This window comes from Phoca vitulina, unplaced genomic scaffold (genome assembly GCF_004348235.1).
Source record: "Phoca vitulina isolate PV1807 unplaced genomic scaffold, GSC_HSeal_1.0 scaffold5, whole genome shotgun sequence".
Lineage (NCBI taxonomy): Eukaryota > Metazoa > Chordata > Mammalia > Carnivora > Phocidae > Phoca > Phoca vitulina.
This window is the reverse complement of record NW_022589708.1, coordinates 6431852-6457537: the sequence shown is the minus strand read 5'-3', so window position 1 is coordinate 6457537 and position 25686 is coordinate 6431852. Positions and strand designations below refer to the sequence as shown.

The 25686-nt window shown below is 39.2% G+C and overlaps 1 protein-coding gene across 1 annotated transcript in view; it reads right to left on the bottom strand.

The window, feature by feature from the left end:
- LOC116631489 (coiled-coil and C2 domain-containing protein 1-like) overlaps positions 1-19676 on the bottom strand; it is a 110128-nt gene extending 90452 nt beyond the window's left edge. Inside the window, exon 1 of the mRNA XM_032402647.1 lies at positions 18977-19676. Coding sequence (XP_032258538.1) covers positions 18977-19397 — 421 coding nt within the window. The 5' untranslated portion in view covers positions 19398-19676. The remainder of the gene's footprint in view (positions 1-18976) is intronic.
- Between the last annotated feature and the right edge of the window lie 6010 nt (positions 19677-25686).

Sequence of the window (25686 nt, the reverse complement as noted above, 5' to 3'; positions counted from 1 at the left end):
TTTATTCACTTTAATTTTTGCAAGACAAATCTTGCTAGGTATAGAATTCTAGGAGGGTAGGTGTTTTTCTATCAGTACATTAAAGAAGTTGCTCCACTCTTTCCTCACTTGCATTGATCCCTTTGATAAATCTGCTGCCATGCTTATGTCAGTTTCTTTTTCTCTCTGGCTCCATTTAAGATTTTTCCTTTTTCACTATTTTTAGCAAATTGATTATGACATGTTTTGGTATTTTCTTTTGCTTTGGGTTCTTAACCATCTTGGATATATAGCTTTATAGTTTTCATTAAATTCTGCAAAATTCCATTACTTCATCATTTTTTTTCCTCCCATTTTGTCCTCCCCACCTCCCCTTTTTCCTCTCCTTCACAAACTCCAGTTGCACACATAGGCCACCTGAAGTTGTTCCATAGTTCAATGATATTCTTTTAACTTTATAAAATTAACTTTTATGTCTTTGTTTCATTTTGGATGGCTACTATTGCTATATCTTCAAGTCACTTTTCTTTTTTGCAATGACTAATCTAATGTTAACCCTATCAGTAAATTTTTCATATAAATCATTGTAGTTTTTATCTCTAGGAATTTGATTTTGGTCTTTTTCACATCTTCCATAGTCTTATCTACTTTAACACAGGAACACAGTTATAATAATTATTTTAAGGTCCTTGACTATTGGTTCTAACATCTGTCATTTTTGGTTTAGTTTCAACTGATAGATTTTATTATGGGTCGCATTTAACTGTTTTTCTGCATGCCCAGTAATTCTGTATTAGATGCCAAACATGGTGAACTGTTCCCAAAGTAGATGTTAAACATTTTGTATTCTCATAAGTATTCTTGATCTTTGTTTTCAAATTTAATTAAATTACTTGGAGACACTTTAAAAATATTTTGGTCTTGCCTTTATGATTTGTCAGGGAATTTGAAGAAGTACTCAATCCAGCATAAATTATTTATGACTAGTGAAGCAAGACCTTCTAAGTACTCTATCCAACATGTAGTAAATTATGAGGTTGTCCAGTCTAGCTCATGGCCATAAGTTCTATTCCTGTGTGAGTGTCAAACAATGTATCTCTGGTCTTTTCAGATGATTCTTTCTCCTGCCTTGATAGTTTCCTCACCTACAAGTGCTGATCAATATTCAGTTGAATACCAAGGAGGGCTCTCAGAAAATCTCAAGAGTTTTCTCCCTCTGTCCCCTCCCTCACACTCCTTCTCTCAATTTCTCATCTCTCTGGAACCGTGTCCTGAAAAGTCTACCTGTCTTGGTCTCCTTCTCCTCAACTCAAGGATGACACTGGATTCTGGCCGGGTTCCTTTTCCATGTGCCACGACCTGAAAACTCTCTTAAGGTTTTAATCTGGGGAAACTGAAGAACTCACATTGCTTATATTTAATCTCTCAGGGATCACTGTCCTTTGTACCCGGATGTAAAGTGTCTTGCAAAGCACTGTTTTATATATTTTGTTTATTATTTCCTTAGATGTTTATAGTGAGGGGGTAAACTTACTCCCTGTTAATCTATCTTATAAAAAGCTTTTTATTATATGAGTGGTATTTTTTTCATTCCTGATTAAATAGTCTACTCTACAGATAACATCACATACAACCATGATATTTTCTTTGTAGTTAAATATTTCACGACCTTCTTGAGTAGATAATGAATCTGCATCCCATTTGGATAAAAACATATTTATGACTTTGAAAGTTATTTCATTTTAAAGATAACACCAAAAGAATAATGGCAGGTATCTTTGCATTTAACTTCATTACCTTGCTAAGGACCCATGGGATGCCATTTGCAAATAAGAAAACTAAAGAATAGCCTTATCTTCTAGCTCTTTAAGGCAAAGAATTGGTGACAATTAAATAGGCATCTTTTGCCAAATAAACATAAATAAGAAATCATTGCTTGTTGTCACTGGTGAGAAAAAATTTCACCAAATAATTACCTCTGTACAATCTTTCTTTTGTTCTCTAAAATATTCACATCAGGAAAAACATACAAGCAGCTGATGAAAAAAAAACTTTATTTTTTTCTCTTTTAAAGATATTAAATACATTTAATGATCTGGGAATTGTAATTGTTGACAAATATGCATCTATTTATTAGCAAATTTAGAATTAACTTCAGGAATGCCCATTTTGATTAAAAGACTTAAGTCATAGATTTTGGGATCACATATTTCCAAAGATTCTTTGGAAAATCACCCAATAAAACAATCTCTTCCTGACAGGGATTAACTTTGGTATTTTGACTTCTTTTTTGGTCTTTTATGATGAATTGGGAGACAAAGGTGGGAAATGGGATTCTTTTCTGTTGATATAAGTTATTTTAACTGATAATAAAATATCAAGATTTTTTTCTGTGCTTATATTAGAATCCAGCACTGTAAGATTTTTCTCTGAGCCCTTAAATACTTTCTACTGCAAGAATTTTACTGCATGCAATTTTGCTGGGAAACTCTTTCAGTGTTGTCTGAAAATACCATGATGTCTGGGTCTTGGTTTGTTTGGATGAAAGACAAAAGGAATGATGTAAGAGAAGCTATTGTGAGGAAAGGCCATTATTAACATTTCAATGAAACTGAGTGGGCTGAAAAGGTTCACATTTATGTTGAAATAGTTAGTGGAGTGACCTTACTGCTTTACACCAGGAAATTTTATATGGTCTTTAACTTACTAGATATAACTGTACTGTAATTCCAATAAATTATTATAAGAGCTAACTAAAAGGAAATAACCCTAGTTGTTATTGCTATTGTCTACCTTAGACATCAACAGCATAAATACAGAACAAAAATTCCATGTTCACAAATCACGTACATTGAAAAGACTATTATTACTTATCAGCTGAGAACTTGCTCAATGACAAATGGGTGAGTATTAGTGAGATTCCATGAGGTAGAGCCATATAAAAGAATGTAAATGAATAATATCATGTGTTCCAAGGTGTTTGAATCACCAATCTTATTAGAGAGAGAATAAAATTTAAAGAAGAAAACTAAGATACAATTTCTGTCTGCTATAAAGGAGAAAAAGTCTTGACACTTACTCTCCAACTGAAGAATTTCAAATACATGAGGAGAAAGGGAGGCAACAATCCATGCGATGTCCTTCATTTAAACTTGTCACAGTTTAACACGTTTATTTTCTATGCAACATCCTGCATCAAAATACAATAACACCAAAGAAACAGAATCCTTGAGAGACTACAGTTTAATAAAATTCAACTTTTTTGGTCTGTTTCCATCCTTACTTGTTTTACTTTGCTCATTTTCCTGTTTGAACAACTACAATATAGTGATTATTCTTTAATTTTTCTTTGAAGATTAAGTTTCTGAGCTTCCATTCTGGATTTCAAGATTCACTGTACAGTAGACTCAAAGCAATATAATTAAATGGCCCTGTTCTGTTTTTGTTAAATATTTTATGTTTGTGTACGTGTGTGTTAGGACATGTGCGTGTGTGTGTGTGCGTGTGTGTGTGTGTGTATGTTGGGTGAAGTAACAATTATCTCTTTTGGCTAAGACAGCACAACATAACAACAGTTCCAATTAAATGGTTATTTGAGTTCTGGCTAAGTATGGTTCACTATTCAAAAAAGAAATCAAATTAAATATGATTTCCTTATGCTCCACAACAATTCTAGCATTTTGGAAAGCATAGGAGTCACAGCCTTGCTGAGGCCTAGCTTCCACTCAAAGGTTAACCAAAGTGAACATTTCAGACATAAAAAGTCCCATCAGGAGGACAAAGGAGCAAAGATGGCAAAACTATCGTTTCCCATATTGCCTTTCACAGAATTATTATTATTATTTTTTAAGATTTACTTATTTATTTGAGAGAGAGAGCGTTTGAGTGTGCGAGTGTGGCGGGGGGCGGGGGGGCAGAGGGAGAGGGAAGAGAATCCCAAGCAGACTCTGCACTGAGCACGGAGCCTGATGCGGGGCTCGATCCCACGACCCTGAGATTGTGACCTGAGCCGAAACCAAGAGTCCGACGCTCTACTGACTGCACCACCCAGGGGCCCCAACACAGAATTATTTTTGAGCCAGGTAATTTCATGTCAGCCAAATACTAATTGGGTAGTATAACAGAATTGTAATATGATATATTTTATCCTAAAGAAAAGCAGAATGTCTTTCGCATTTTATCTTTCAGGACTTTGAACTGGGAATTGCCAGGGGAAGGAAGCACTTAGAGACAACAGACGTTGTGAGGCTGCTTTCTCTGTAGCCCTCTCAGTGTTGGCTGTTTTTCTCACAGGGGTGCATTCCTGAGCCCAGAGATGAGGTGCATAATCCCCTCGCTTCTCATCCCCACTTCAGACAATTTCCCCTCCCTTCAAGTCTAGCTTGGAATAACATGCCTGACTCTTCCTTATAGTCCTTGTTGCTGTCCATTTACCAAGTCTCAGGTCCCTCTCCCTCTTGTCTTTACACTAGAGATTTTAATACTTGTGTAGATGATCCTTCCAATAACTGGACTCTCGATCTCTGGGAATCCTTTCATCCAATGTACTTGTCCTCATGCAACTCCTCATTCCTCCCACAGCCATTTCTAGCTCTGATCTTGCCCAAGGGTCAAGCATCCTTCTCTTCAACTACTACCTACTAGAACCCTGGGTCCCATAATCCTTTGACCTTACAGAAACTTCTCATTAATGATACTATATTTTTACTCTCTCCCACCACCCCACACTCCTCCTTCTATTCAGAATAATTGCTATGGCCAGTAGATATAATCAGCGCCTTCTATGTATTCTCAACATCTATTCTCCCCTCTCTCTATTGCAGGTAATTATAAACCACATTCTGGTCTGGATTTTACCCAGTTTCTTTCTCCTCCATTCCACTAGTCATGCAACCACTTGTGGAACTAACCGTGACTGGAGAAACACAAACATCACTGCTGATGGTTCCCATTTTCAGTTCACTATTGCTACCCCTCAATGGGCCCTCATACTGCCCAGCAACCATAACCATGCTGTATCTCCCTAGTGTGAGATAGACTCTCCTTCTCTCTCAAGTGTCCCTTCCATACCTTTTCTACTCTCCTCAAACTTCCGGCACCTCCTCTCCCATTCTCACTCTGCACTAGTTTTCTTGATTCTTACTTCAGTTAGAAAAGAGAAGCAGTCAGAAGGTACTCCTACAGGTCCCACAACCCAGTGAATGTGAATCTGTACATTCTGCCTTTCCTCTTTTTACTATGGTGGCCCAGCCATGCTCCTCTCAGAGGACACTCCCCAGCACACACTAGATTCTGTCTTCTTTGACGCTCAAGGGCATGGCTCAAGTCATTCTCTTCTTTCTCCTCTACATCAAACACAGTTTCCTTCACTAATAAATCATTCTCATCAGAGTACAAACATGCTATTATTTCTTGCATTATAAAAAAATAACCTTATCATGGTCTCACCCTCTAAACAGTAGATTGTCTCAAAAGTGTTGTTTATACTGGATTTTCTAGTTTTCTCTTAATTTCATTCTAAACAAATTCAGCTCCATTCTGTGACCACACGCACTCAATGACCTCTACATTACTAAAACCTAAGATCAATATCCATATCTAATTTATCTGTGCTGCCAGAAGAACTGGACACAGATGAGTATTTTTATGAAAGAGGAATGGTCTGCAAGTAGAAATGAGGAACAGGAACACCTATACTATTTCTCCCTCCTTCAAACACATTCTGTAGTTGGGTCCCAAGATACTACCCTGCCTGGTTCTCCTCCCACCTTACTAGCTCCTCTTCTCAGTTACCTTTCCCCTTTATATCTTTATATTAAATCCTTATAATGTGGAGACACTAAAGGCTCCATCTTTGGACCTCTTTTCTCTTCTAGAAGTACTCACTCTCATGCTAATTCCATTCAGTCTTATAGCTTTTAATGCTTCATATCAATGCTCTGAAATTTTTGTCTCCAGCCCTGACTTGTCCTTAGAATTCCAGACTCCCATGTCTAACTATGTATCAGCATTCCATTTACTCAAAGATTCATTCTCAGGGCTAGTTGGTTCCTCAGTTCAATGCTCAGATGTTCAGATTTCACTTCACCTTTTACCTTTGTACTCTAACATCTCTGTGTGCATCTTAGACATCATGGTATTAAGAAGATTTGATCAGGGGCGCCTGGGTGGCTCAGATGGTTAAGCGTCTGCCTTCGGCTCTGGTCATGATCCCAGGGTCCTGGGATCGAGCCCCACATCGGGCTCCCTGCTTAGCGGGAAGCCTGCTTCTCCCTCTCCCACTCCCCCTGCTTGTGTTCCCTCTCTCGCTGTGTCTCTGTCAAATAAATAAATAAAAAATCTTTAAAAAAAAAAAAAAAAAAAAGAAGATTTGATCAGATCTGTGTGGTGATCTCAGGATCATCTCTGGACTCTTCTGAAGAGTAACTGGGCTATTCAGCTCTGGACTAGGAAACTATAGCATGTGTTTGGAAAAGTGGATTAAGAACAGGGAGGTGAGTGTGCCAGTATCCCTTGATACAACGATTTTTTTTTTTCCTGAGAGGTATTTTATCTCTGCTATTTTCAAAACAGATTTGAATGGTTGTATTACTGTTTTAAAATTCCCTTGAGGCAATGCTCTCCTTTATTATCTGCACATGATGCTCTACCTTACTATTGCTTTCACCAAACTTACTGATTTTTAAAAAAGATTTATTTACTTTAGAGAGAGAGAGCACAATGGAGAGAGGCAGAGGGAGAGAGAGTCTTAGACTCCACACTGAGCACAGAGGTTGATACAGGGCTTGATCCCAGGACCCCAAGATCACTACCTGAGCCGAAACCAAGAGTCAGATGCCCAACCAACTGCGTTACCCAGGTACCCCACCAAACTCACTGATTTAAAATAGCCTCAACTTTATAGTTAGCCATAAGAGGTCTGCACAGCCCCATTCAGGGTGGACAGTGTAGGGAAGGGAGAGGGAAGATGACCAGAGCAGGTGAGTTCCTCACAGACCTCACCATAATTCACTCAGCCTAGAATACCTACCCCAAAGGTTGTCAACCCTTTTAGTATCTTCAGTGCACTGTCCTTACCTTGTTTTGGGGGCCCCCACCCCTGGCAAATGCTCATTTCTCACATAAATCTCTCCTTTACATATGCCCATAGTTTCTTTTTCTCTTCTCCCTCTGGTGGGCAAGCCTGGCCAGACACCAGCTTCATTAGATGAGAGCAGGTAAATATGGCTACAGAAAAATGTCTGACCATTCTGACAGATCACACTTAAGATCTCTTATCAGAAAAATAAAAGCATACCCTTGGCTGTGCACAACAACCCTACCTTTAATTCCACTCACTAGAGAACTACTTCCTGACTTTTCTCTCTTCTCCCATCCCCAACAGCTTTTCTTCATTCTTACATTCGACTGATGACTTGGCCTCTTACTTCACTGAGGAAGTATTGGCATTCAGAATAGATTCAGGTTATTACCCCTTTACCAAATTCACCAGCCTACTTGTGTCTGAACCATACATGCATACTCTACCTTTGCTCCTAAAATAGCAGATGAACTGCCTGTATTCAATACCCCTGGAGATGCAGATCACAAACCCCCTGTGCTTAGTCAAGACCTTTGCATGTGAAGTTTGCGTTCATTCTGCTACTTCATCGAGTATTCCTTCTATTTGATATTTTATATACTCATTTTTATATATTGTTCAATCTTTCATTATAAAAACAGTAACAAACAAAACTTCCCCAGACACAAACCATCTCCCATTGCACCATTTACCACCACTTTCCAAGAGTTGTTGATTTCTCTTGTTCTACTTCTTTCTATTGTTCATGCATCAGGGTGGAAACACCTGCCAGTACTCAGAACATATTTTCCTTAGAACAACACACAGCTCATCCCATCACTACTTCATCCAGGTCTCTGATCAAATGCTATTTCTTCAGAGAAGTACTTTGGTCATCTTCTTAATAAGCAATGCCCATTTCCCATCGAACTCTCCATTAATCTTCTGAATTTTCCTTCTTATCACTTACCACCTCCTAAAATCAATCTCCCTCTCTCTCTCTCTCTCTCTCACACACACACACACATACACAACCCTTGTATGTTGTTTTTTCTCTCTCTCTAGTAGAATATAAATATCCTAAAGGCTGGTGACTTGGATTACCATGTTCAGGACTAGTTTTTCAGAAGAGTGCCTGTCATAAGTTCAGCCCACAGTATATTTGGTAAGTGAATGAATGAACAAAAAACCTTTATTTATTTTTTGTATTGGGATGCTACCAACAAATTTCATTTGTAACAGGGTGTTGACAACCCAAAAGTTTGAAAACTTCTGTACCAGATGATAAACTCCCCTTTCTACTCTTTTTCTATTAATATCTTTAGGTCTTGACCACACTGAATTCCAGGTTTTTAACTATAATTCTATCAGAGAACTTGGTCAAATATATAATCAAATTAATTACATTACAACGGAAGTTAAAAAAAAAAAAAAAAAAAAAAGCTGAGTGTCCCTAGCGTATTGATACTGCAGGTTCAATAATCTACACTTGGAAGAATTCTAAAGAGTGAAGAGCTGTTCAGTTATTTGAGAGGACATTAACTATTTTTAATGAGTCATTATCCAAGTCATGTTCTATGTCCTATAGTGCAGATGATGTCTACTGGAGAGAGTCCTGGAGACCAGTATTCAAATTCAGGCTTCTCTTCTGGCATGTGAATCTGGACAAATCTATTTTAGAAACTTCTGTAAAATGCAATAGTAGGTACCAGAGTGGACAGACTGCCGGGTGGCTCTCATGTTTATGCTCTGTCTCATCGCTTCCCCTTGAATGCAACTGGGACCTCTGACTTGCCCCTCACTGACAGAACATGGCAAAAATCATGGGATGTCACTCCTGTCATTTGGTTTTATGCTACATTACATAAGACTTCCATCTTAGTAGGCTGGAAGAAGGTTAATCTGGCAGGCTTGATGAAGCTTGCAGTCAGGATGGGAACACTCACAGGGCAAGAAACTGTGGACTGCCTCTAGGACCCATGGGCAGCCTCCAACCAACAAGCAGCAAAAATCGGGGGCCCTCAGTCATACAGCTTCAAGCAAAAAATTCTGCCAACAACCTGCATCAGAGTGGAGGCAGACTTTTTTCTAATCAAGCTTCCAGATAAGAACACAGCCTAGCTACATCACGCCTGCACTCCTGATTTACAGGAACTATGAGATAATTAACGTAATATGTTGTAAGCCACTAAGTTGTAATTTTTTATGCAACAACAGAAAACTAATACACCATTTAGTAAGCCAATGCATGTAAAGTAAAGGCCACCATACTTAGAATTATTAATAATGGATAAGACAGAGGAATGAAGAATAACTTAGGCCACCACTGAGATACCCATCATCTTCTAGGAAGGTCAGTGGAGAAAGAGCTCCCTTTCCACTCACTGGGGCTACAGGTAGAAATGGTTGAGGGGCCCCAGAGTGGAAACTAAACTTCATTACTTACATTGCCAGTGTACTAATATGAAAGGAAATAAGAAGCCCCTGCTTTATTTCTAGTCAACATTTAGGTAACTATGCTCTACCAGGTTAAAAGACATCGGGAATTTTTTTTCTTTTTTTGGCCTTCCCTGATTCCCAAAATAGTATTTTGGGGATACTATTTCTGGAATAGTATTCCCACTGCAGCGTTTTTAAGCACTTCTTACAATTATAATAAATTATTTGCATATTTATATATGGAATGACCATTTTCCTTTGAGATGGGGACAGGAACGTCATCTGTTTTTTTTTGTAACTGCTTAAACTTAGTGATTTCTCAATACATGTCTGTAGAACTGAGAAACACAAGTTGAACTCTCTCGAATGCTCACAGGGTAATTCAATAACCCCATTTCCAACTCTCTGCTCAATCCTCTATAGAACCTATGGAGAAGTTTTACGAAGCATCATCTCTATTTCTGGCCCATGAAAGTGTGCTCAGCACATTTATTGGTGTGCAGGATGGCAGAGATTCACTTAGAAATAAAGATGATCCTGCAGATAATATACAAAGGAGAAATTGAAGCTGTGTTTGTGCTCATGTCCCAAAGCCACTCGGGCACTGGTTATTCTTCAGAAAGCTTTAGACAAAAAGCTACAGACTTATTCAGAACCTCTTGTTTGATAAGGGCTGCTGGAAACTCTACATAATAAGAGCAGTCTATACATAGATTTTTTTTTTAAGCCACTGTTCCCTTCTACCAGCACGACAGATATTATCTTTGATGTCTGTGGGTAATACTTATTTTTATGTTACAGGAAGTCTAAATATAATCCTAGAAATCAGGGGGAGAGATTAAGAGTTTATTTTATTCTCCTTAAGAAAAATGTCCAAATTCATAAGACAGCATTTGTTGTGTTGGTCCTTGCTCACTAAAATACCCTGGAAGACTTGTCAACACATCCTAGTTGTGTTGTGTTTTTCTCTCTCCACCCTCATCCAAGGAAGCCATGTATGCTTATCCCTCGCCCCTTCGGATGCAGGAATACTTTGGGTGGGTGGGTAGGGGAATATATTTTCCTTTATTATTAACAGCTATAACCAAGGAATGATTTGTGAAATTGGATAATTAGCCTCTTTCATTTAGGGGAAATTAACAATATACTATCCCAGAAATGGGGGTCGGGGGATGAGACCCTGTTTTGCGTGAAGCAATGAGACCCACGGGTGGGGAAACATAGGCAGGATAAACCATTAAAGGTATCTGCTTTCATGGATATTGACCTTTACCAGGACATTAAATCGAGTCTTCCATTTTTCAGTTTATTAATAGAGTCTACTTAACATCCCTGAGAAAAACAGTACTAAATCATCTAAGCTTTCCTTCAGAGCACCCAATGATTACCTCCAAGGGAAGACTTCTGAACCTTGGCGTTACCATGGAAATATTAAGCTGAGGCTCAGAATCAGTTCACTTTTCCAAACCATCCAAATGTTCCTGTTTTAAAATGTCATCACTAGTAAATCTACTTTGTTTGGTTTTACAATGTGTGTAGCAGTAATCCAGGGAAGTAGTAAGCCTTTTATTAGCCTCCAGGATAGCAATCCTAAAAGTACACATATATAATAAATATATAGAATGTTTATACATTCTGTCCTAACAAAAATGTCTATACGAAGAAATTTTCATAATTTTTTGTGATAAATTTCTATTCTACCACATTAAGAGCTCAAAATGATTTTTCTTAGAAAGTTGAAAGGAGCTTAACAAAAATATGTAAAATATATGTATATGTAATATATATCTTATATGTTATATATTATATATATATATTTAATGGTTTTCCCAAGCTCATTTACTCTGAAGACAAAAATGGGTCAATATACATTTGAAGTACAGTGAAGATACACACATTTTTACTTTTATTACTTCCCATGTCTGCTTTTCTCTGCATTTTTAGGATGCCTAATTAGAAACACAAAAAAGAAAGAAAAATGGTTTTAGCCCCCATCTTCAACAGCTTATAAACCTCTTCAACAATGTTAAACTCCCAGAGGAATGAGGATCATTTTATCTTACTAAGGATATAATAGCTATATTCCCTGGAGCTGTTGGGAATAATTTTATAGAACATCATAATATAAAAAATATTTTTAATGTATTCAAAATATGGCACAGGAAGAACTACAGCCATATGTACAATTCACAAAAATAAATCACGTCATTTCTGGCTGTTAATTAAGTCTGTTTAAAAGCTTTTCTCTCATACTTAATGCATCTTTCAGAATAAAAAGAAAATAATCTTATTGAACAAAATGTGCTAATATGCGGTTAAGAGAAAGATGAAAATTTTCTGAATCACTATATATCTAAAATTAATTACTGATGGGGCAAGGTCTTTTTCCAGTTTGACAGAAATAGCCAATTATAATTTTGTACTTAAAGTGCTCTTTCTCTGAAATATACAGACTTCAGAATTCATCCAAAGCAACCTTATTTCTCAAAAGCAAATTTACCTTGGAAAACATGTCTTCCCTCTGTTAGCTCACCAGTGGATTAAATCCTCTACAAAACAGTCTGTGGTGGGTGAAAGGAAAATAATTCCATTTGAATGATTTTGAAACATATTTAAGGACTTGATGAAGACATGTTCTCTAGAAACCCCAGAAGCCATAACTCACTGTGATTTTTCTTAAGCTCCTGTCAACTTCCCAAGAAAACTTATTTTGAGCTCTTCATGTGGTCGAATGGAAACTTATCACTAAAATTTATGAAAATAGTGTACATAGATATTTTTATTAGGACAAAAGCAAAAACTTCTGCTCACATATTAACAGCTTATCAAGCATCCTAACGAAAGCTTTGGTTTCTCTCTTCCACTGGTGGCCCCGCTGCTCTCCTGGTGGGAAGTCTCCTGCCATGTGCAATCTGGAGGTGGCCTGGGAGCCTGTGTCTACTCAGCTCAGTGAGTCAAAAGAGGGGAGGCAAGAACCCGTGAGGCAGACACTGTGGCTGATGAAACCCATATAAATGCCTCCTGTCCAGCTCATTTGGCTGGAGGGCATCAGAACTCTACAGACCCCAACACCTAAAATGCTCAGACCAATCTGGCTACTTCTTTCCTCAGAGGAAAGCTCACAGGGCTGTTTTTTGTTTTTCAGATTTTTCACTTTGCACAATTTTAGAATTCTATATTACTATTTTAGCTTATAAAAGGAAGAGTTAGGGAAGCATCCAATTGAAGGGAGGACAAAAGGAGAGAGTTTGGGTTTTTTGTTTTGTTTTGTTTGTTGTTTTAAGATGACGGTGTCTGAATATTAGGCTTATTAGTAGCATTGTTCTAGTAGCTTACATGTTTTTACTAATTTATCCCTGCAACTATCTGACAGATCAGGAGATGGAGGCAATAGAGAGAGACCAATAATTAGCCCAAGGACACATCTAAATAGCACAGCATTTAAACCCAGCATTCCTAAATAAATAAATAAATAAATAAATAAATAAACCCAGCATTCCAGGCTTGGAGACAATATTTTCCACAAATCCATTATATTTTCCTTCAATGGTCAAATAAACCAACTGAATTTTGTTTTAATTTCATTTAATTGATTAAGTCTGGCATTATTCAGGTCCAACTTCAAACTAGTTCCACAATCCATTTTATAATATAGTGATTGGGTATTAAGAAATTACCTAGGCTTTCTCCAAATTCATTCATTCATTCATTTATTCAATGAGCTTTAAAAATGATGTGTCAGATCCTCTGCTGAATTTGGGGCTATTTTCTGCAACAAGACAAGTATGATTCCTGCTCTGAACTCTGCACTCACATTCTAAGGGGAGAATGAGAACCAGCTGTCATACATGGGATGAACAGAGCAAAAGGGGAAGCGGAGATTGGTGTAATGCCAGGAACATGTGTGTGGTGGGCATGGGGGTTGCTGAGGAATACTGGAAAGGCCAGCAGCAGCGAATGGGGATCATGCTGAGATCTGAAGGCAGGAAGAAGTTAACTAGTCAGTGTTGTGGAAAGTGGCTGTATCCCAGGACTTAAAGACCTGACTGAATGAAAAGGACAAGAAGAACAGACCCAAAATGAGGCTGGCAAGAAGGCAGGGATGGGTTATGCAGGGCTCTTCAGCTGAGCTGAGGATCAGGGACTTCATCAGGTGGAAAATGGGGAGCCATTCAAGGCTTAAGACCTAGGGAGGGTCACACACTAATTAGAGGTTTTAGAAGATGTCTCCTGTTCCAATCGTAGATGAGAAGAACAGATGTGTACACCTTTGGGGAGACTATGACAGTTGATCAAGTTCAAGATGGTGGTGGCTCATCCTTGAGGGAGAAGGATTAAAGAGACGCTCAGTGTGTAGAGTGAACAGGGCTGAGTGACTAGCCAGTGGAAAAGCAGTAGAATGAGGTGGTGAAGGGAAAGAGAGAAGCCACGGACAGTTCCCTTGTTAACGGCATTAATGTATTACTCTGTTCCCTTCTAGATTAAGTCTCAAAACATGATATAGCCCATAGTACTTATAAAACTACTTCTTTGATTTCTGCAAATATTTCTAATATTAAATATTTTCTAACATTCAATGGGATCTATGTTCATTTTCCCATTTCTGTAAGTAAAGCCCTAACAGAATAAAAGTGATGCTTTTAATTCTTGTCAGAATACCATCATAACACACACACAAAATTAAAATAGCTTTACATTTTTTTACATTCCTATATTTACATTTATATTGAACTTTATAGGGACGAGTCAGAATCCCCCACGTGGTTGTACCAAATGCACTGTATAACCATGCCTTCCCAGGAAAACTGTCCTGTTTAGTTTCCTGGTTGTTTAAATTAACTGTAAAAAAGGATGTGGTTCTTCAATATTATTGAATAATGTTGCTCAGACTTTTCTTGGGTGTCACTCAACTTCCATAATAACATCCCTAAACAAAGGAGTTAGTTCTATCCTAAATAATGATTAATACTGTGAAAATGCCTGTCCATCAGTCATACAGACAAACCATTCAAGACTGGAGAAATAGTAAGTGATCCTTTCAGTGCACTGAGACCAAGCTACTGATGCAAAGGTAAGAATGGCCATTCTCACATATTAACTCATTTAATCCTCCCCAAAATGTAGACAGTAATATTTGTATCTCTACTTTGTGGATGAGAAGTGAAGATACAGAAATTAATCATCCGGCCCAAGGTCAAAAGCCGGGAAGGTATGGGAGATACGATTCAAAGCAGCCAGCCTGCATGGGCGGCATGCGTTACCAGAAAAACACAGACGTGGAAAGCGAAAGTTCCAAACATATATCTGAATAAGCGCACCTTCAAATAATCCCATTAATGCACACATACCGTGTCTTTTCTCTGGGAAAGTGAACATGATAAAGAAGATCACCTAAAATAGAGTAACTGCCATGACTCGAACTAAGTCTACTGCCATTTAGCAGATAACCTTCTTATCATGCAGAAAAACATCAGGGCAGACAAATGGAGCACAAAGGAAATGAGACCATCAGCAAAGAAGATAAAGAAGCTTGTACAAAGCACCTTTTTATAAATGGATGGCTGTCAGTTAAAAATCAATTTCCCATGGACAAGACCAAGAGCAAGCAAGAGGGAAATAAACATGTTTAAACTCTGGGAGAGTCCATAATTTAAATACAGACTCTTCTGTTGAGCGGTAGTGTGTATTGAATCAGTTCCACGGTGGCGATAACAAACGTCACGCCGCATTTCAGGAGGCACGAGAGAGGAAGCAGGGGTAAGAGGAACGAATGCATGATTGATGCTGAATATTTGGGGTTGCCTAGAGCAAAGGAGGTGGGGGCTGCACAAAACCAGATCTTTGAAGATTTAATAGATTCCTCATTCTCTGTCAGTTGGGCCTTTCAGATTTGTGAAGAGTGAGCTCTGTTTTTCCTTACACATAGGTTTTTGAGCTATGGCTTTTAGATTGAAAAAAAAATCAGGTCGAATTTAAGTGATGAACAATAAAAGTTTAGGATTAGAGATACTGTTTTATTCAGCATCTAGGTGAGGATCTGCAGTGAATTCAAATCTTAAAAATGGATGTTTTTATAATGACACAAGCTGTATCACTGTGACATGTTCGTAGGAAGAAAATATTTGAAATTGTTGACACTTGCATGGTAAATTGGAACGTGTGGAATAGGCAAGGGAGAAAAATTAAGGCACAATGGTGAAATTAAAGGTTACTAGTTAATACTGAAGGCAAAATTCTAGTTGAACTGGAAGGGGGGAAGGGTTGCTAATTATTTTTTTCTATAGATGGAATATAAAACTAAGTGTAAAAAGTTCCTGAATGAGACCCAAGGATTGGCATTACAGCAAATTCAATGATTTTTGAAATGCATGCTTCTACAAAGAACACACTATTATTCCGTCTAGACTTCATGGCACAGTAGAATAAACAAAGACTGACAGCATCAATATATTTCATAAATCTATTACTGGAATTTACATTATTTCTGACTATTAATATTTTCTGGGCTACCCTAGGTTAAGCAATGTGTGCATCTTATAAAATAAAATCTATTGGTAATGCTATTTGTTAGCAGACAAAGAAATAATAATGGCATTTATTTCTGAATATATTCATCTTCTTAAGTAAACCTAGGAAATCTGAACTTGGACCCATAGATAATTCATTAGCTTCAGTCCATAGGTTTGTTTTCTTAGAGTCTTCTCATACATATAATATCCTAGCACAGTTTTTGTAAGATTGCTTCAAGGGATTTTTTTTTTTTTTTCCTGAAAGGGTGTATCTCATATAAAATAAACTATGATGGGTAACTTGAAAAGCTATCGATTGACATGGAGCTGAAATAAATTCTTTCTAAAAAATTTTCTTCTAGAGATATACACATTTTTGTAATGAAACCACTAGAAACAGATGGAGGTCCACCAACAGGCCTCACATTTTTGAGTCTAACATTTCCTAGAGCTGTGGATACAGAGAAGACAACTAAAAATATAATTTTGGAGAACAATTAGTCACTCTCAGGAAATCTATAAATACATGGGAAAGCAATATGGTATAAACATTCTGCCCCACAGACAAGATGAGCCATATTATATTATATCATGTCATGATTTGCAATTTTGTGTGATGTAGACATGCTTCACCATTTTTTTTTTTTAACTTTTATTTTTAGAAATCACTAAAAAGGAAATAGTCCCTTTGGCTGAAAGGTCTGTGCAGAACATAGGAATGCCCCCCGTCCCTCCTGCTCCTGCACTGGCAATCTCTCCAGAAGGTTCCTTCACTGCTCTCACTTGAAGATGAGAGCTTTTGCCTGCTCAATCTGATGAAGTTCTTCTACAAATACACATTCCTATGAAAACAAACCAAAAGGAAAAAAAAAAATGGAGCTGGAGAAGCAGAGCACATGGAGTGTGCTTGTTTTACAAAAAGAAGAACTGGCTTGATTTCTCAGAGATTTGGGGATACTGACTGGCACTTAAGTCCACAGATGCAGTAAAATCATGTACATATCTATGCATGAGTGTGGCTAGGTGTGAACCAGGTTTTCTATTACCCCAGAACTTGGTGTTGCTCTAGGCTCTTGCATATAGAAACTATAATAAAAAAATTAGTGAATAATAATGAGTAACATGTTGTGCCATAGGATATTGCCAATATTTCTTTACAGAACAGCAATTCCATATAGCTCTTCTTAATATCAGTTATTTAGAGGTGTGGTAGGTAAAATAATACACTGTGTTTACGTTTTTCAATTTGTGCTTATATATGCTGTTTCTTTTAGTGCTCATTAGGAATTAATTTCTAGAATATTCTCTCCAAACTCCATGCATGATTTAATAAAAGTTAATATTCTTGGGTTCAAATCTATCCTGATTTTCTTACTGAAAACCAGAGCTCAAAATTCATATTGAATATGTATAAAAAGATAGAGACATGAGAAGAAAATTGTTATTGTTGAAATACAAACCAAGGGACTTTTGGTATTGATTTCAGACTCATGAATTAAAACGGCAGTCACAAACTACAGCCTAATGACAAAAATCCAGCCCAGTGCCTGTTTATATAAATAAAGTTTTATTGGAACACAGCCACACTCATTTCTTCCCATCACGTCTATGGCTGTTTTTGTGCTACACAAAGTTGAATAGTTGCAACAAAGACTCTAGCCCACAAAGCCTAAAATATTTACTGACTGGCCCTTTTCAGAAAATGTTTGCTGATGCCTGGTTTAACACAAGGGTAACATTTGATAATGTGAAACCAACCCCTGACTAGGAAAGTCTTGGAATACTTTTGTATCAGTCAGGATGGACTAGGTTACACTGAAGTGACAAAGAAACCCAAATGACAGTTGTTAAAATAGCTCATCTGTTGCTCATACTAATGGCCATCACTGAGTTTGGGGGCTCTGCTGCATGCAGTCATCAACCTCACTAGACAGCTCAGACAGCAGGTGTGGACGGAACAGCTCTCTGGAACTCTGCCAGTAACCTTGGCACAGGAAACAGTGTCTCAAAAACACGCACAGGTCCTTTAAGCTTGTGGTGGAAAATGACATACATCACTCATACATTCTTGATCAAAGTAAGTCCTATGGTCTGGAGGCACCTAAATTCAACAACGTAAGAAAGGGAAGTCCTGCAAGGAGGAGTGGATACTGAATCACAGCCCCATCAACAATCACAACTTCCCATAGGATGTTATGTCCCTGTTAAGTAACCAGTTAGGCAAAAAGGGATGGCGGCACTTTTATTCCAGCAGCTGCCTGTGTTACAGTCTGACTGGAGAGAACAGAAGGAGAAGTGGCAAGAGAGAAGACTGGACACGTAGGCAGAGTGGACCCTGGAGGGCCCTGATACAACGCCAAAAAATTCACCTCGACTCTCTGGAAGCCATGGGAAACAAAGATGTTTTTTTTTTCTTTTACGTTAGAGGCCTGTTTGGAGATAGTGAATATCAACAGAACTCTTTGTAACACTTAATAAAAGGAAGCATGACTTGGTTTGTACCCATCTGAGAATGTTTATTTTTAAAAAGCTCTTACAGTGAGACTTTGATAGGAACCCTAGATTGAAAATGATTACTGAAAAGGAGTTCCACACTGACCGTGACTGTCAGGTTCTCAAACAGACTCAGGTATAAGATGAATCCATCACCTTCATTCTAGACACTCCACGGTTTGGTCCTGTTACTCTTCAACAAAACTTTGAAGAGACCAGTCTCCTCAGTTAAGAATTCACTAATGTCTCCTCAGTTACGAATTCATTTATTTGAATTTCTTCAGATTCAGTCCTAATTTTTATTTCTAATAAGAAACCAGAGCAGATGTAAAATAAATAAGTAGACATATATAGATCTCAAAAAGTAGAAACATGCTTAAAATATCCTTCCATTCACTCTCAAGTGATCTAAGTCCTGTTTTTTGGTGTGGTTTTTTTTTTTGTCTTTTTTAACCTGAAACTCAGCTCGAACCAGACTTTTCTGGTAAGATCTTACCTGTTGTGGCCCTCTGGGTCTGCCTTCCGCAGGACTCGGTGGGCTCAGGGAGTCGACGTCGTGGATCCGCTTCTGCTTGGCGCCTAGTGCCCCACCTTCGTGCCCGCCCGTGGGGGTCAGGCCCCTCGCTCTCCCGGCCGGCCGCAGCCGGGTCTACACGACCCCCCAGGGATCGGAACGCCAGCGCGGAGGCCCGCGGGCCAGAGGCTGCGGCCTGGGCCCGGCGGCGTCGAGCTCCCCAGGAGGCCAACAGGGCACCCCTGGAGCCGGCAGGCTGCGGCTCGGTGGCTTCGGTGTGCGGCGCAGTACGTGCGGGACCCGAGGGAGGTGACAGAGGGGAGGGTGCCCCAGCTGCCGCGGCGGAAGGGGCAGAAGCAGGCGTGAGGCGCTGGGGCCCACACCCTTCCCCGAGGAGCCGCATCTCGCGGGACCTCGGGAGGTACACGGGCTGCCAGAGGCCTAGGACGACGAACACCTGCGGCCCTGGGGCCGCGGCCCCTCCTCCCAGGCTCACCTGTTAGGAGTCTGGCCCATGCCCCTTGTCATGTAAACCCCAGGCTTGTGGAGCCTCTCTCCCACCCGCAGAATCACAGTGCAGGGCTGGCCGGGGGCGGGTGGCCGGGTGGGGGAGAAAGGTCGCTCTGCTGCGCCAAAGGCCCTCCAAGGGCCGCACCCCCCAGGCCCGGCGGGGCAGTGAACTGCGCATGCGCAGGCCGCCCCGCGCTGCTTTCCAGGAGGGCGAAGACCCGGGGACCGCGCTGGTGCGCAACCCGGGGTGCCAGGGTCCAAGGCCAGCAAGGAGAATGCACCCTCGCAATGCGCAGCCTTGAGCCCGGTTGTTCCTCTCGTCGGCTTGGAGCTGTCCAGAATTCATCCCAGGAGATAATTGCTGCCTGTTTCTCCAGCCTTTCTCCTGAAGAACAGCCTCAGGAATGCGGGGGATCCCCGCATCCCCTGCTCTGTGCTGCCTCTGTGGTTAGCTCGTAGGTCCATCAGTAAGCTCATTGCCTTATCAGGGTTTTACCTCAGATGGGCATGGGAATCAATTCTGGTCCAAGAACCATATAGGTAACACTATTTGTATGCTTCTAGGAATATGTCCTGGCTCTTGAGAACCACCAGAAGATGGTAGATAGGTAGGTAGGTAGGTAGGTAGGTAGATAGATAGATAGATAGATAGATAATAGATAGATGATAGATTGATAGATGATAGATAGGTAGATGATGATTAGATAGATAGATAGATGATAGATGACAGGTAGATGATAGATGGTAGATGATAGATAGATACAGAAGATAGATAATAGATGATAGATGATAGATTGCTTATTATTCATTTCTATTAGTTACTTCTTCCTATTCTTTCTTCCAATTATTTCCTTTCTTTTATTTTTTTGTTTTTGCTAAATTCAGTGGTATCCAATAGACTCCCTAGAAAGATGTAGATTTTCTAGATCTGTACTGTCCAATATGATGGCTAATACTATTTGTGGCTCTTGAGCCTTGAAATGTGGCTAGCACCACTGAAGAATTGGACTTTGAATTTTATTTGATTTTGATTAAATGTAAGTAGCCACATTTCCACTGGTTACCACATTGAAGAGCACAGTTCCAGATAGTGTCATACCTGGATGTAAGGCTACTGCCATACTACAAACCTGTGAACTAAGACAGTAGTGATGGTAAAAAGGAGCAATCTAGAGAATCCACATCTGATGCATCAGTGAACCTCTCAATGAACGAGCCCCAGTGGCTACCCTAATTCTGATTCTTTATTAGGTATTTATAGAGTTCTTTGTTATTTAGGTTTGGATTCCTAATACATAATTTAAAATATCCTAACTAATACAAATTAGCCCTTAATTTTATACTACCCTATATTCTCCATCCTTACTCTGATTAAAGTGTAAGCAATTTCACTACAGGAGTCATGCCTTATTCTTCCTTTGTATATTCCACAATTCTTGCAATACAGAACTCCTACACTGCATGTGTTCATTGAAAAGCACACAAAGTAGGCTTAGACCCTTTTCTGGCATTTTCAGCAGTGGTCTCTAAGGGGCAGATTGCCTTCTGAAAGTAGCTAGTATGTCCAGTAACCACAGGGAAATAAAAAGTTCTCCCCAATACTTCTCTCAACTGCTCTCCCATGAGACGTAAATGTGATCATCATCGGACAATCTTTCCACCATTTAAAGTAGTGATTTCTTGCATTATTTTGACATGATTTTCTCCTAAATAAAAATTTACACAGAAATTCACTGTAAAAGACAGCAGATGGGGCGCCTGGGTGGCTCAGTCGTTAAGCGTCTGCCTTTGGCTCAGGTCATGATCCCAGGGCCCTGGGATCTAGCCCCACATCAGGCTCCCTGCTCTGCGGGAAGCCTGCTTCTCCTTCTCCCACTCCCCCTGCTTGTGTTCCCTCTCTCGCTGTGTCTCTCTCTGTCAAATAAATAAATAAAATCTTTAAAAAAAAAAAAAAGACAGCAGATGAATGTACAGCTGTGGGTACAGGCGGTGGTCAGAGGCTCCAAGCCCTCCTTTTCTCTGGCCTGACCGACCCCTTTGGGCAGACCTGGAGGTACTTCCTAGCCGAGCCTTCTATGCATCAAGCTCAGTTTGAAAAACTCAGATCTATGTGTAAATTTCTAACTTGCTAAAATGTAAAACTATAAATAAGGATAATTAAGTTCTGTAAGGCAGTAAGTCTTTATGAAATGGTCTAGCCATGTTTTTAAAATATGTAAAAAAAAAACAGAATTAACAATGTATGTTTAACATTTAAAAGAGTAACGCCCTTCCTTGCTTTGCTTTTTATGCTAGAAGAATTGACACAAGGCCACTGTGAAAATGTTGCATATGAGCTAGAGTTGTAAAACTCTGTATTCCTCAAACACGTATTTGTCTCATCTTCACTTGTCCCTTTTCAAATACTTTTTTAAATTGCCAGCATAAAAATAATGTATATTTGATAAAATATGGAAAGGCAAACAATTTTTCACCTATAACTTTACTGCTAACAAGAATAACACTGTTAAAATTTCTATTTTTTCCAGTCTTATTCTATACCTATATTTTTACAGCTGTAATCATAGTAAATATGCAATATTCTTTCTCCACATATAATTAAGAACAGTTTTTCTGCATTATATTAGCTAAGAAGACATATTTCAATTATATATATAGCTAGCTAGATCTAAAACATACATTTACATACATACATGTGTGTGTGGGTGTGTCTATTTTAATGGTTATTTCTCTGGGAAAATAACATAAATCCAGGGGGGGGAAGGAAAATTAGAAGAAAAACAGAAAAGAGGACTTTTTAAAAATAATTGTAATTCTGTTATCAGCAATAAATGGGTTGAACTTTGAAATATATTTAAGTAGATTAATTTATGGCTACCATACTGAAGAGCATTATTCTGAGTACGGGGTCACAGTCATGCCCACAAGCCTGCAGAAGACACCACCACAGTGGTAAGAAGGAGCAGTGGAGAAAACCCATGTCCTTGGCGTGTCTTTGAAGCTCTTAATAAACCAGTCCCAATGGCTACTCTAACTCTAGATTCCCTGTCAGGTATTTTTTTTTTTTTTTTTTAAAAATTTTTTTTTTTTTTTTTGACAGAGAGACACAGCGAGAGAGGGAAACAAAGCAGGGGGAGTGGGAGAGGGAGAAGCAGGCTTCCCGCGGAGCAGGGCGCCCGATGCGGGGCTCGATCCCAGGACCCTGGGATCATGACCTGAGCCGAAGGCAGACGCTTAACATCCGAGCCACCCAGGCGCCCCCCTGTCAGGTATTTATAAAGTTCCATATTGCTTAAAAAATAATAAATTAAACATATAAATAAGTAAAGGAATAAAGAAATCAAGTTATGTATTATTTACATCAGAATTTCAGTTGCATCAACCTGAAAGCATCCTAAATAGCACAAATTTCCCCTTAATTGTATCAGCTGTACCCAACCCTATCAGCTCTACACGTTAGCATTCAAAAAAAAAAAAGAAAATCTGCAATAGTGGACTAACAAAAATAAAGGAAAACTTAAGTTGTGTGCTTGCTGCCCGTGGGACACCATAAATCTCTTTTCCTTACTATCTCAGTCCTCGCAGCAATCCAAGAGTTGGTATTCCCACTATCCCTAATTTGCAAATGAGGAAAGGAGAACACAGGACCTGGTGGGGTATGGACTTCGATACAGTCAGACTCAAAACCCAGCATTTTTTGCATTTTCCACCAATGTGAGACAGTAAAACAGGATTTCAGGTCTTTGCTCATAGGTCTCTTCCTTGGGGAGGCCTTCTTCTTGGGTCTGACTTAGAATTGCTATTACTGCCACTCACAAGGTCTTGCCTTGTACATCTCCCTGCTTCCTTTCTCTCTTCTGTACTCCACAGTATTTAACAAAGAATGACATGTATTTGTTTTGTTTCATTTCCATCATCTTCTACAAGAATCGGGGCTTCATGAAGGTTGAGATTTGTTGCTTGTTTCCTGCTGTATTCCCAATGCCTGCCCATAGACGAGGACATTCAAAATGCATGTGTTTAAGGAATGAATGAATGTTCTACTTTGCTTTTCTTTGACTAATAGTGCTATTAAACTTTGAAGCTAATGGTCTATCAATTACTTTTTTTTTTTTTTCGAGTTAGGCCTATTTCTCCTCTGAGCCATGTATTGAATCCTCTGTTTCCTGTTCTGGTAGTTCAGTTTTGGGGTGTTCGGGCTGTGTGGAGGGGTTTGGAACCACTTTTCCTGGTCTGTGGAAAGTTGGTATGGGGCTCACTCCTGGTCTCCCCATCGTCAAGACAGCTGGAGTGCACCTGTGAAACCGCTGAGGGTGGGGCCGGCTGCACAGGCCCAGGAAGGTCAGGGCATTAGACAATTATTTGTTTTGAGCCTCTCGATTGGCATTTTACGTTTTAACCCATACTTTTTTGTTTACCTACTTGCATTATCTCTCTATAATAAAAAGAGTAACTTTTCATTACCTTTGTTGAAAACACTTCTCCCCATTCTCACATTTATCATATAACTTGCCACATGGATTTATTTCTTAGAATTCTTTTTTCTTATAAACTCTGGATTTTCTCTAACCAATTATTAAATCTTTACAACTCATTCCTAACTTTAACTTCTTGTCAAAATATGCACATTTTTTATTCACAGTTTGTCCTGGACTTAAGTTTTAATACTCTAGTAAGAAGTGTATTCTTAGATTTTTGAGTTAATAATAATAATTTTTTAAAAAGGCATGAGTTAGCTATCTAGATTCTTCAATATTAATGGAAACTTACTATATCTGTCCCTTAGATGTTTTTCATGTCTAAGGGATTTCCATTTCAGGGTTTAAAAATGTTTTTTAAACATTTTTTCATGTTTTTCATGTCTAAGGGATTTCCATTTCAGGGTTTAAAAAATCTATATGAATGAAAGAGTCATCTTAAATATCTTTTTATTTCTGCGAATGCCTGCCAGCGTTATGTTTGATGTTGGGGACAGAGCAGTAAGACCAACAGTAGCTAGCCCGTGAGTCTTTTCCTTCCAGGCACTACATATTTATTTTGCATGCAAATTACATATGAAAATGTGTGCCAGGAGACACTGACCTTACAGTCTCTGTCTTTTCGGGATCAGGTCTTAATCCCTGCTCTGTTACTTGCACACCTGTGTGGCCCTGGGGAATTTCCTTAACTTCCCGCATGTGCCATGTCTCAAACTTATGTTCAAAATTAAACTCTTCCCCCGTCTCCCCATACGGATCCTGCCTCAAAGTTTCCCCTGTTGGTAAACGGGATTTCAATTCTTCCAGTTGCTCAGGTCACAAACCTTGAAGTCATTCCTGACACCTAGTTTCCTCTTATACAACTCATTCAATCTATTAAAAAGATATACCATCAGCTCTATCTTCAAGATAGGTCTAGAATCTAATACGAAAATCACCACACCTATTATGTGATAAAAGGCAACATCCTTTCTCACCTGTACAATGCTATCATTTCCCAGCTTAACCTTTTTTTTTCTACCTTCTTCCCCTATGGTTTAATGTCCTCAGAGCTGCCAGTTATCTTTTTTTTTTTAATAGACTTTATTTTTGAGAGCAGTTTTAGGTTCACAACAAAATGAAGCGGAAAATAAAGAGATTACCCATATGCCCCCCACCTCCACCCCAACACACAACAGCCCCCACTGTCTACATGCCCCACCAGAGTGGTCCGTTTGTTATAATTTGTTATAATCGATAAACCTACATTGATCCGTCATCATCACCCAAAGTCCATAGTGTATATTTGGGCTCACCCTTGGTGCTGTACCTGCTATGGGTTCCAACAAATGTATAATGACATGCATCCACCACTGTCATATCATACAGACCCAGCCATCTTTTCAAAGTGGGGTTGATTCTCCATTCTCTCAAGACTCTTCAATGGTTTGCCATCTCCCTCAAAATGGAACTCCAATTCTGCCATGAACTTTAAGGCTCTCTGTGATGGGGCTCCTTGTTTCCTTTGGTATCTCCTCTGTCGTTGCTATTGTCTCTTTCTTGCTCTCTCTAGATGCTCCCAGATGTTTGCATTTACCCTTCCCTTGGCCACATTGCTCTTCCTCAGGCATCAGCTCAGCTTGCCCCTCGAGTAACACCCTGCTTTCACTCGAGCACCACCTTGGCAGAAGGGCAGGCATCGCAGCCAACCCCGCTCTGCTAGAA